This window comes from Podarcis raffonei, chromosome 1, assembly GCF_027172205.1.
Source record: "Podarcis raffonei isolate rPodRaf1 chromosome 1, rPodRaf1.pri, whole genome shotgun sequence".
Taxonomy (NCBI): Eukaryota; Metazoa; Chordata; class Lepidosauria; order Squamata; family Lacertidae; genus Podarcis; species Podarcis raffonei.
In genome coordinates this window covers 115,153,977-115,166,941 of record NC_070602.1, presented here as the reverse complement: position 1 = coordinate 115,166,941, position 12,965 = coordinate 115,153,977, and the positions used below count along the sequence as shown (strand labels likewise).

The 12,965-nt window shown below is 46.8% G+C and overlaps 1 protein-coding gene across 1 annotated transcript; it reads left to right on the top strand.

Moving 5' to 3' along the window:
- Positions 1-8,181: 8,181 nt before the first annotated feature.
- Positions 8,182-12,089, top strand: HOXD1 (homeobox D1). The gene is made up of 2 exons (XM_053375696.1): positions 8,182-8,695; positions 9,669-12,089. The coding sequence occupies exons 1-2, from the start codon at positions 8,182-8,184 to the stop codon at positions 10,001-10,003; spliced, it is 849 nt and encodes a 282-aa protein (XP_053231671.1). The 3' UTR covers positions 10,004-12,089.
- The last annotated feature ends 876 nt before the right edge of the window (positions 12,090-12,965 follow it).

Sequence of the window (12,965 nt, the reverse complement as noted above, 5' to 3'; positions counted from 1 at the left end):
GAAAAGCTGTCTGTGGACAAAATCTGGCTCCCTCGGCCTGAAAAAGATATAAGTGCTACAACCCCATAGTCACCTTTGACTGGACTTAACCATCCAGGGGTCCTTTACCTCTTTTTTTATAGGACTAATGGCTTATCTTCCAATATATGTACAGCACTTAGAAGTGTTTACGTGCTTTGTATGCATTATAAAATAAATAATAATAATGTACCCCCACACTAAGTTACAAATATGTGTGTGTGTCTCCTTTTGAACAATTTAAATGATAAATTAGTTAAGTTAGTTAAGTCAGCTAGTTTATATCTTCTTAGCTTAAAATCACAGAATTGTAGAGTTGGAAGCAAGGACAGTCCGCCCATGAGAGACAATGTGAGGTGACCGTCTCAGGCAGCAGGATCCCCAGGGGCAGCAGATCCCAATGTAGATCCTTATTCCTCCCTTGTTCCCAATGTCAATTTTCGCTCACCTCTTCTTTGCTGGTGGGGAGGGAGACGGCATTTTGTGGTTTGCCGCAGGTGCCAAATTGCATTGGGCCGGCTCTGGCTGGATGGGACACGAAGGGACCCAACTTGCTAATGTTATTTATGCTTACTCAGAAATAAGTCCCATGGAGTTCAGTGAGGTTTACTTGCATGTAAGTGTACTTAGCACTGTAACCCATAGTGGGATTACTACTGAGTGGGATCACATTGTAAGGCTGCAATCCATGCACATTTACCTATAAGTAAGCCCCATTTACACAGTGAGGCTTCAACTCTATAATCACTCACCTGGGAGTAAACTCCACTGAACAAAACGGGGTTCAGTTTTAAGCAGACATGGGTGTGAATGAGCTGTGGGAAGTTTTAAGCAAACATGCATTAGATTGAAACTAAATAAAATAAAATAAAGAAATTCCTTCCAGTAGCACCTTAGAGACCAACTAAGTCTATTTCTGAAATTCTTTTGCTATCAGGAATCACAAGACAGAGAAACCAGTAGGAGTTGTCCCCTGTAGAACTCATGAAAAGAGGAAGATGGGGGCCAGCCTAGCGTTAGTAGGCTCTGTCTGATGTTGGCTCTCTGTCTTCACCTACTGTTGGGCTCTCTGTCTTCTGCCCTACCAGTCCCAATGGGTATCAGTCACCATGGCAATAGAATGCAGTGTGGTTTCACCTAGCCTCTACCAGCATTCAATATGGAGTTTCCCCCAACATGAATGGTTGTTTCTAGACTCATTTTGCAGCTTTGCTCGCATTTTCACCCACCCTGCTCTTCAAGGCTGGACCAAGACATTGTGTTGTCTCACGCAGAGGAACAAATTCGGCCCACCACAAGATGCAAGGGACCCAAGAGTAGTTGAGTTATTTTGGCACTGGAGGTGGAAAATCCCAGAAGTCCTCAGGCAGTACAATAGGAAGAGAATTAAACAACTAGCAATTTGCTTCCCTTTCATGACACCCAGAATCAGCTGCCTGAGGCAGCATCACTTTCCTCATGGTAGGGCCGGGTTTGCAACAAGGATGGAGGCTACCTTTCTGTAAATGGGAAGGGTCCTTTGTGGAGCCAAGTCTTCTTCAATACATGCTGCAAGCGACTTCTCTACCTAAGTGCTCTCTATCATGTGGCCTTTTGTTTCTTTTACTTCCACGACAGCTGGAATATAGTTCTTTGAAAAACAATCCCCCTCGGCACTAGAATGACACCAGCGCCTGAAATGACAGAAGAGTTTTGCAAAACTTCAGACCACAGTCGTAAAACCCCTTCATTCAACTGGGCCTACTGGGAATGCTTTAGAAGTAAATGGTATCACACCTGAAGCTATGGACCCTACTTATAAACAAGCTGGTGGGTGCACACATTATATTGACTTTTTGGCATAATCATATTATTCAGAAGTATTTCCCAACCAAGCTCAATGGGCTGCACTCTTTAGTAGGAAGCTGGTGTAGCTTAGTGGCTAAGAGTCTGAGCAGCAGTTCGATAAATCACTGGTTCAGATCTCATGTTTGCTATAATGGGTGTACCTGGGGGGGGAGCGGCCCCCATCAAGTAAATAAATAAAAATACTTAACTAAAAGTAATAATAATAATGATATTTGAAATTGAAATGCTCGCTGAGGTCACTTATACCATTGAACGGTCATTCAGAACCTTCTGGATAGTAAAGACCTGACAATGGACTTTGCTTACGGAATGCGCACAGAAAAGCTGCATTGGGGAAAGGAGGAATTTTGAGAAGGAAGTGCTGAAAAGGCTTTCAGTAAATCCAACAAATCTTGTTTTAATTTAGATTTTTTTTAAAATAAAAAAGATGAAAAATGGCATGTTCCTTGTAATTTTGCAAAATATGCTTGTTAACTACATGAAAGGTACGCCCTGTTGTTCGTTTCTTATTTAACTTGCTAGTTTTCAAATGACTGAAGATTTTGACAGATTTTTCTGAGCCCTTGGGTCAAAAGAAAAGAATTTAAAACAACTGAGCCAGACAGAGGATGGTGACAGTTGGGTGTCCTGCCGTCCCTAACATAAATCCTGGCTATGCCCATGTTTGCTACGAGTTCACTGGGTGGCTTCAAACAATCCAGTTTCTCTCCACCTCAGCTCCACGTGGGGATAATAATACTGACCTTATAACAGGTTGTTGGAAAGATAGCAATGCAATTACATTGACGTGAATACTCTAAAACTGCAATAGGTAAACTCGGCCCTCCAGATGTTTTGGGACTACAACTCCCATCATCCCTGACCACTGGTCCTGTTAGCTAGGGATGGTGGGAGTTGTAGTCCCAAAACATCTGGAGGGCAGAGTTTGCCTATGCCTGCTCTAAAACAGGGATGGGGAACCTGCGGCTCTCCACTTGTTGCTGGGCTAGAACTTCCTTCATCCCTGACCAGGCTGGCTTCTATGATCCAAAGACATCTTGAGTTGGAGTCCAATAAGTTCTGGAGGCAGGACTGGTGTGTCCCATTTTGCTGCTTGAGGTGAAATGGGAAGTGCCACCCTGCCCTGCCGCTGCCTCTGCTGCACCACGCCACCTGCTCTGCCACCCGTGTGGGTGCTGTCTCAGGTTTCTGCCACCTAAGGTGGCTGCTTCATTCCACCTCATGGGTGGGCCAGGCCTATCTAGAGAGCAGCATGCTTTCAACCCAAGCCATACATGCTAGGCTCTAGGGTTGCCTATGATTGCAGCTTTATTTGTATGGCAACAAGTTGAAAGCTGTGATTGGCTTGCAGCATAAGGCTGGCTCCTTACCCTGCAGGAGCACCCACAGAGGCCAAGAAACTATAAAAACAAGTGATGCCTCTAAGATTTAGAAGCTCTGTTAACTGATAGTCTGATCTTATTGTTTACACCAAAGGAAATGTGTTCAGTAGGACTTGATCCCAAGTTTGCATTCATAAAATAGCAGTACTGATCAGAAACAGAGTTCACCAGTGCTCAACAGCGGAACTTTGCAATATGTACACTCAGCCAAGCATATGTGAAGTTATGACGGAGAGGCTTTGAGCATGCTCTGCTGGTTATTCCATGCATAGACATGGCTCCCTTTGCAGCGGGGCACTGCAGGGTTTTATCTGTTATGGCACCCCAATTGAAGACCTTGCTTACATTAGAGGTATGGCCTACTCCCTCACTGATATCACTTCCCCCCCTGGCCTTCAGGGACTGGTGAAATGGCTAGCTATTTCGTTAGCTGTGGAATTTGTGGGATGTGATCCATGAGAGGCAGTGAAGTACAGCATTCCTTGTAATGCTAGAGAAGACATGCGAGGGAATGTTTGGTCCAGCCAGTTGAAACTTCCTGTTCCTCCTGGCTGGAGCATCCTTCCTTTTGCATGTGATAGAAGGCGGGCGTGACCTAACCTGCCCAGGTAACAAAAGGACGAGTCACACAGCACACCTCCCTCTTTTTGACTTCCTTCTTTGTTTGACCAGGTTCTAGCTAGGACTGCTCTGGTAGCTCTCAGCTAGCAGAAACACTGGGATTATTCCCCCATATGGGGTAGATCCACATGTGCATATTTGTAACTAAGTCTGCCTTCAGGAATCCAACTGTGAACTGATGTGAGTAAACTTATTTTATTGACTTTAAATAAGGTTGTTGTGTCTATATTCTTTTAAGAGGGATTAAAGGAAATTTGCCAGGAACGTACAATTCAGTCTGAGACAGATTGAATTGTATAATAGTGAGAGGCTCACACGAGCCTGCAACCACATATCTGCTGTGTATATATAAAGGGGAATGTAACTCTCCTACATAAAGGAACTTGCTAGCGTAAGTTAGGAAGAATATTAATAAACAATATATCCTCTCCTGCCACCCTGAACACTCCCACAGAATTATGTACTGCTAAAAATTGTTGGACCAATTATTTATGTTTATTGATGATTTTAGGGTTTTATTGTTGATACTGGATATCAACCTGGGAAGCTTCATTGAGATGCAGTTTAATATTTTCTTTCTTTCTTTTTTTTTAAAATATATATATTGAAAGTTCAAAAAGTACATAATTATATGTGCACTAAACATTGTGAGACGTATATAAAAGAAGAGAGTAAGAAAAAGAGAAACAGATCCCACGTAGAAGGGAAAATAAAGTGGGGAGGGGGAAAACTCCAAAAATGCATACTTTACAAGGTTGTTATTGTACTTCGCCAGATCTTAACCCAGTGCTTTTTTTCGGGGGCAGGGCGGGGCGCAGGGGGGCGCATACCCCTAAACATTTTGTGAATCTAATGAGAGTACCCCTAAACATTTTTTAAAAAAGAAAAAAGCACTGTCTTAACCTATCACAGTATTTGTAAGAATGGATTCCAAATATCATTGAATTTGTCCTTGGAAGTCTGTGTTTATTTTTCCAATTCATCAGTCTTTTTGCTGTAGCCAGGGCACGAAGAGTCCACTTGTATTGCCTTTTTGTAAGGTTCCTTGTGCTGGGTATATAATTCAAGAAGATATTTTGCTCTGTAAATGTAAGATTGTTCCGTAAAGTTCTGGGTGATATCCAACTGTCATATCCAGAGTATGATAAACAGTGGATATACAACTAGTACAAAAACAACTACTTGGAATACATTACCCTTACTACTGAAGCAGACATCCCTCTCCAGGGAAGGCCTTCTATGCAGGGTCCAAGACATGGTTTTCAATCAGGTGTGAATGGCAGCTCTTCTTTTTCTGAAACTACTGATTTTAAATACAAAAGACTGAGGGATGGGGGGGGTCTTCTTGTGGGATGTGAAACACAGAGCAGTCAAATACAACATTCCTAGAGTGGCCATGTTTGTACCAGCCAGTTGGAACTTCCTGTTTCCTCCTAGGCTGGGACAAACTTCCTCCACATGTGACCAGAGGTGGGCATGACCTTACCTGTGCAGGTAACATAAGCACAGGGCTGGCCATCATCTCTCTCTCCCTCCTCCATCTTGCTTTCATTGTAGAAGCATCAGCTGCTCAGCCTGAGATGCTCTCTTGGCCTCCAGCCAAGTGAGGACAAAGGAACTATCTCCTTATGGGATAGATTCCAAGCGTATATATTTTGTAACTTAAGTCTGACTTCTGGGATCCATCTGTGAACAGAATGTGTGAGTAAACTATTTTATACCAAGACTGTGTCATGTCTATTCTTTTTAGGAGGGAATAAAGGAGAATTACCAGGAAACTTATTTTAGAGACTTAAGCAAGCCTGGCAACAAGTTATCTGCTGTGTAAGTTTAAAAAGGGAATGTTACTCTGCTAAATTATAGAACTTGCTAACACAAGTTGGGAAGGATATTATTAAACAATATATCCTCTCCTGCCTCCCTGAACATTCCCACACTTCTTGCATAGACACCTGGATTCAAACACAACTCCAAAGTAGAAGTTAGACATCATCAGAATTATGCTTTGAAAAGCCAGTACTTTGTTACTGTTTAGAAACAAATCAGGATGATCATCTGAAACTTTGGGTGGGAAGGGAGTAATTTTCTGCTGCAGCAGGAAAATACCCCCGCCTGCCCCCCCCTCGCCAAAAAAACAGGGAGGGAGGAAAAAATTCGCCATTTGTAAGCCCACTTCCTTTCTTTTCTACTATGCCAACTGAAAGCAGTCATTAAAGCAACAAGGCTGTTATTATTATCAAGGGAAACAAGAAATCCCATTAACATCGCGAGGCCTCAGATTCACTTGCAAAGACCCACAGAGCACTTACTGGCTGGCCGAGGACCATTAATAGCGTACAGTAGCGCGCATTGTTGACACCATCCTGATCTGTTTTGGCTTCCGGATGCTTTTTAGCCTAGCTCAAAGAGTCATTCGAAAGCGCACGCGGGGGCGGCGGGGGTGGGGGGAGAGAGAGATATGATGTGCTTCAGTTCTCTGAGCAAAGACAGAAGGAAAAGGTTGCAGCGAACCACCCTCACTCCAATAACTTAGTTTCACTGGAAACCACAGTGCTTCCGTTCACATCACGACAGGGAGGACCCAGGACTTTAGACTGAGTGGAGAACTTCTCCCACCCCACTCCCCTTTGAACTACAGCTGCTGCAGAGTGGAAGCACCTGCTATATTATGTTCCGGAAGAACCTCGAGTCCCGTCTTAATGTCCAGCCTGGCAGGACGAAAGCTTACCCGTCTTTGGCAGGGCAGGGCAGGATGGAAGGCGGCAGCGGTGCGGGAGCGCGCCAAGGTTTGGAGCTCCCCGCCCCAAACTGGAGTGAGTGAGCGATTGCTGAAGAATTGGCTCAGCGCAGCCCTGTTCAGGCTCCGTGAGGAAAGCAATTCCAAGAAGTTCAGGTTGACTCCCAAGTCAACCCAAAGAAGACTGTAGGCTCGTCAGCCTGGAGGTGGAGGAACCCCGAGCCGAGGTTATTTGATATCCGCTCTTTGGGAAGCGAAGCCAGAGGTGGAACCGAACAAACTATTCAGCCTTTCGCTCATCAGTTAGCATAGAGGACTGCCTAAGAGAGAACAGTGTCAAAGGATGTGTGTGTGTGTAGCTGGGGCAGCGGTGCCAACTTGAATAAAATATTGCGGGGGTGGGTCCGGTAAGCCCCGCCCTGCATAATCACGGCGTTCATCATGGGGCGCTCGCACATGAATGGCAATGCCCATCAACTTTGGGGGCTCGGGTCCCTCAACTATTTTATTGGGGGGACGGATACGAAGGGACCTCAGCCTCTAAGAGTTGGCTCCCATGAGGTGGAGAAGATAAATGATTGCTATAGCAGTTCTTAGAGCCCCGACCCTATTAGGTGCGCCTAAATTCATCAGTGAGCATTAAACAGGATTAAAGTCCCACTTTTAAAATTAACATTTCATTTCATAACCATTCCTGTTAGATGTTGAGACCACAGCGATTTGGCCAAGGCAAGAAGATAAAGAGAGGATTCTGTCTGGTAATCCCGTCCTAACTCCGAAAGCAAGTTCTGTAGAGTTCACTGACATGCACTTTCAGGTCAAGGGGACCTCTCTCTCCCCGCGTCTAAACTTAACACCAGACTAGTTCTCACTTATTTTCCAGCCTAGAATAACCTCTGACTTGGAGCCTGAACACGAGCACTCTTCCATTCATTCTTGGGGTGGGGTGGGCGAGATGCTTAATGGAAGCGGACTAGTTAGTTACCCTCCCTCCCAGCTGCTTCCCAGCCCTCCTTGCCCTCCGCGCGCGCCTTATCCCTTGTCCCAGCGGCTTATCCCTTGCTGAGAAGGCTCGCCCGATGGACTCGGGTGGTGATCCCGTTTGCACAAAGTCAAACTTTGGTCAGAGTCCCTTCTCGGTAAAAGCAACCTCATTCCAGCGCTAATGAGAGAAACGGATCTCGTACCACACTTACCGGGGTCTCTCTCTCTCTCTGGGTCTCTAACCGTCCTCGGAGGCTTAGGCATGACTAGGCACCTCCCTGCGCCCCCGCCTTCATCGCTGCTGCTGCTTCCTGCATCATCTTCTCCGTTGGCAAAGTTGTGGCTGGTGATGCCCGGGACAGGTCGGCTGCATCCCAGGTCGCGCGCCTAACTCGCGGCTCCCATTGGCCAGCCGGCGAGCACGTGCCAGCTCCCCTGGCTCTATATTAGGGCACTTATTTACCCTCCCAGCCGGCTTTACCATGGTTGAGGGAGGAGGTGGTCCAGAGAACGCAGCGGGCGCCGTGGCTGCCTCGTAGTCGCCCTGCTGCCCCTTCTCCGGCGCGCTCTCCTCTTGCTCAGGGACCCGTCATGAACTCCTTCCTGGAGTATCTCGCGCGGGGCGGAGATGGCTTGAGCTTGGCGACCAAATTCGGGAGCTCCGAGCCCGGTGGCGTGGCTCTGCGGCCGCCCTGTCCCCTGTCCGCAGGCGGGGAAGGCGCCTACCCCACGCCGGCTGCAGGAAGCTTGCCGGATTTCTCCCCGCGCTCGGCGCAACCGCAGCAACAGCTGGCGCCTTGCGCCCTGGCGCGCAGCGCTTTCGCGGCGGCAGAGTACAGCTTGCTCCGGCCCGAGGCGCCTTACGCGGCCCCCGGCGGCCCAGACGAGGCCGGCGCTCCCCTACACTACGCCACCACGTCTATCTTTGCGGGCGGCGGCGGCGGCGGCGCTTACTACGGCGCGCTCAGTGACACCTTCCAGCCTTGCGCCAAGGATGCGCCGCCCCCGCCGCCCCCTTCCTCGGACTTCTGCGTCAAGGCCGGCTCCCGGATCGCGCTCAGCACCTTCGAGTGGATGAAAGTCAAGAGGAACGCGCCCCCGAAAAGTAAGTGACGCGCCTTGGGTGGGCGCGCCAAGTGAGCTGTGGGCTGTCCAATACTCGGGTCCTAGCGTAGGAGGCAACTCTTAAGAGTCCCTTCGCCCCCCCAAAGTTAATGAGCATTGCTATTAAAATGGTGTATGCGCGCCACGTTTTGTGATCTATTATGCGGGGCAGGGCTTACCTGGGCCCCCAATATTTTATTCAAGTTGGCATCCTTGGGTCCTGGGTTCTGAGCCTGAAACCAACATGTCCCACCTCCCTCCTGGTTCTGCGCTGGTTAACTCGGAAGTGAGCCCCACTGAACTTCGTGGGGTTTACTCCCAAGTATCTGTGCAATCTTCCATTCTGGAAACAAGTTCTGCTGATGTTGACGGTACTTTTCTTCCATTCAATGGAAAAGGGTTTTAAGATCTGGCGGGAAATGAAAGGAAACTTGTTCAAAACCTCGTAAAGCATGGACCTGGGGCTTTCTTTTTCCCCGATGTAAAAGAGCCTTTCCTGAACTTGGATCGCTTCCATCTACCTGCTTCTAAGGCTGTGACTCTAAGCGCATATCTTTGGAAGAGCAGCTGGTTGAAAGCCAGGAAACGCGTTTGGGGTGGGGGTTCTTATTGCTTAACATAATTCATGTTCAACGGACGTGGCGCACGGTGCGCATCCCCATTTTGTCAAGCCACATTGACTTTGAAGTTAAAACAAGCACACGTGGCGGTTCTTCAGCATAAGCCAATCCGGGTTTCATAGAATTGTAGAGTTGGAAGGGACCCTGAGGATCATCTAGTCCAACCCCCTGCAATGCAGGAATATGCAGCTGTCCCATACGGGGATCAAACCTGCAAACTTCGGCGTTATCAGCACTACGCTCTAATCAACAGACCTGGGTGCGTTCAGACGCTGTGTGGTTAGAACCAGCGCCAGGTCCCATGATTGGGGATTAATTCCCTAACAGTTCCCTAACTCTCTTCTTACCCCATAGCAGGCAAGCTCTCCACCTATGGATCTCCCAGCCCTCCCAGTGCTGTCCGGACCAATTTCAGCACCAAGCAACTCACGGAGCTGGAGAAAGAGTTTCACTTCAACAAGTACCTCACCCGGGCCCGACGCGTGGAGATCGCCAAATCCCTGGGCCTCAATGACACTCAGGTGAAGATCTGGTTCCAGAATCGGAGGATGAAACAGAAGAAAAGGGAGCGGGAAGGGATGGTTGTCCCTTGCGCTGCGGTACCTTTTCACAGCCCCACCTCCGAGTCGAGCCCGACACAGCCAGCGATGCGTTCTGCTCCCTCTTCTCCAGCCAAGGGCTCGCCCTGACGGCTGTGGAAACACAGAGAGGCGTTAGGAACAGCAGGAGGCTGAAAAGACTCAAGAGAATTAAACAACAACAAAAACTTCAGATAAATCCGAAAGCTCTGAATGGTGTTAAATCGTGCACATTCTAAGACGAGGGGATTGCTTTGTTTTATTTAGAAAGACAATCATTGCACTGATGTTGTTGCACTCCCCTTGGGGAAAAGGCTGGCTTTATCACGTGTAGAATGAAGGACGTTTGCTGCTTTTACGCAGAACTCGCTCAAGGCACAAATGGCACCGTCTGACTTGTTTACATTTTATTTATTTGCATTTCAGGGAAAGCTGCTCTTAGGCCGCTGTGTGCTGCTAAACTTTGTGATTGGCCTTGCTGAGTTTATTTGACCTTAGGCTTGCTTACTCACGAGGAAGTCTCGTGGGAAATACTACGGGCAGAAGATCTTAGGCTTGCTCAGCTGGACCTCTGATTGTTTTGAATCTTTGTGTGTTTTTCTTTTTTTGTATGTGTTTTGGAAAGAACCCAAGGGGGTGTGTGTGTGTGTGTGTGTGTGTGTGTGTGTGTGTTGTACAAAAGAAACCAAAGATAGAGAGCCATGTGCTTCATAAAAGGGCTGCTCTCTCGCCTTTGAAAAACTTTACTTTTCAAACGTTAGGCCTTGGTTCGAAATGTCTTTTGAAATACTTCAGGGCTTCCCAGGGCTGCTGCTTCGAGGTGCCTGCATGTAAACGCAATCATTAGCTAGAAAGCAGTGGTGGGTGACTTGAATTCCTTTTGCTTTGGAGGGCTCGGCTGTGGTTCTAAACAAATCTGTGCTCTCCGGAAACATCCGGCGCAACCAAGTGAGGCTTTCAATAAGCACGTTGGCTTAAGATGGGGTTTCCAGTGTAATTAATGTCGTGCCGGTTTTTTTTTTTTTAATATAAATACTGGTACTGGTTTTAATTTTTCATTAATAAATGCAATTTCTTGAATGTTATGTAGTAAAGCAAAGAGATTCTGAGATGGATGGACTTCCTTTCCATTGATTGTCACTCTTTGCTTTTGGTTTTGTGTTGGCTCAGCAAAATGCTTCTCTTAATTAAGTTTTCAGCTGGTTTCTCAAAACAAAGAACTTCTCTTTATAGTTCCTCAAATAGCCCGCGAGGGTCTTTCTTCCATTCCTTTAACAACAACTCCTCGCGAGGCCTATTTTAGTTTTTCATGGCGATCCTTCGTGTGATAAAAAGAAGTGGAAAAGAAGGTTGTGGAATAACAACCAAAGTTGGCACGGGGAGCTGAGGAGTAAGGAGGCAAGAAAAGGTCACTTCTGATTATAACTTCCAGGTAACTCCTAGACTTGGATAATCTTAAACTGGTGTCCTGGTAAAGACCTTCTGGTTACGATATTGGCCACTTGATTTAGTACAAAGTCTTCGACATTGCCCCTTAGGAATTCGAAGATAAATCGCAGAGTAATCCTAACCATGTCTACTCAGAAGTAAGTCTTATTGGATTCAATGGAGGTTACTACCAGGTAACGGGGTTAGGATCTGCAGCCTCTCCCTCTCCGCACTTCTCTTTGTGTATGAATATAGGGCGGTGTCAGTTAAATAATGTATCCTGCCTTAATGTTTTGGGGGAAGCAACCCATGACTGATGAACGGGAATAAAACATTGTGTCTCAGGTAAACATGTAAAGTGGGGGGTGGGGATCGGATCCTGTTGTGAACCCGTTTAAATGAAGACCATGACTTTAAGAAAAAAGTGAAATTTAAGAATAAAGTTTGACTGGGAACCCATTTATATATGTCGTTTAGTTATACCGTTGTTGTTGTTGTTGATGATGATGATGATGATTTCTAAAGGCATCAACAATTGAATGCTAGTCATTTTTTAAAAGAAGGAGCCATGCCAGACTCAGGTTTTCAAGGGGTCTCTGGGTTCCCATTCCAGGGCTTTTGGAGATGGCAATGTTCCTTTGGAGGGGCACTAAGGTCTGCCCCCAAGGGAGCGGTTCTATAGAGCGGCACGACTCATGCCTCGTGTGAGGAAGTCCACGACCTTGGATATTAACGCTGACTATCACTAACCTATTTCCAAACCATTGGGGGGGGGGAATCTCAAATCCAAGTATTTTGGCACAGGCTTGCAGTCGCAGCGGAAGTAGGTCCAAGCGGATCCGTTTGGCACTTACTTCCGAGTAAACTTGAGCAGACTCGGCAGGATCTGGGGGCACCAGAGTGGAATCTGTTGCTCCGCTCCTGCTGAAGGCATGGGAGTAGCCGGGGGGGCGGGCAGGGGGCTGCCGCCGCCCCTAAATCAATCAAAACCAATACTAATCTGAGGTTCTGCCCCCCCCAACAAAAATCATGGGTACGCCCATGGCAGTCACACCTGGAAGAAGCTCTTCGATCTTTCACCCCCCATTGCCTTAGTTCGTTGGAACCTTTACTATAGCAAGCAAAACTCTAGCAAGCAAAAGCTGGCGCATAACCTTTTCTAGAAAGAGGTGGGATGATCTGACTGCTACTTATATTCACAAGCACAGCGCGATCCTATGCAAATTATGGAGAAGTTTGTCTTACTGTGTTCCGAGGGGGCATCATCGAGTACGGCTGCAATCTTAAACGTACCCATTTAACTTAATTTTCAATGCTTGATGTTATATTATGTTTTTATACGTGTTGGGAGCCTCACAGAGTGTCTGGAGCAACCCAGCCAGATGATGATGATGATGATTTATTAATTAAGTTAAATAATTGCTTCTGAGAAACCTCGTTTAGGTTCGCGTTGCCTCTAGTTTAGGACTTCAGCTTCAAATCTGAAATTACAGACACCGCCTTTGTTTTAATTTAGGGGAAATCCTGGAGCACAACCTGATCATTCTGATCTCTGCGAGAGGCAAAGAGCAGACAAAGAGCTCGCGCGATGTCTGCCTAAATGCAGCAGGAAAAAGGGCTTTAATGTGCAGGGGAATATATTGTA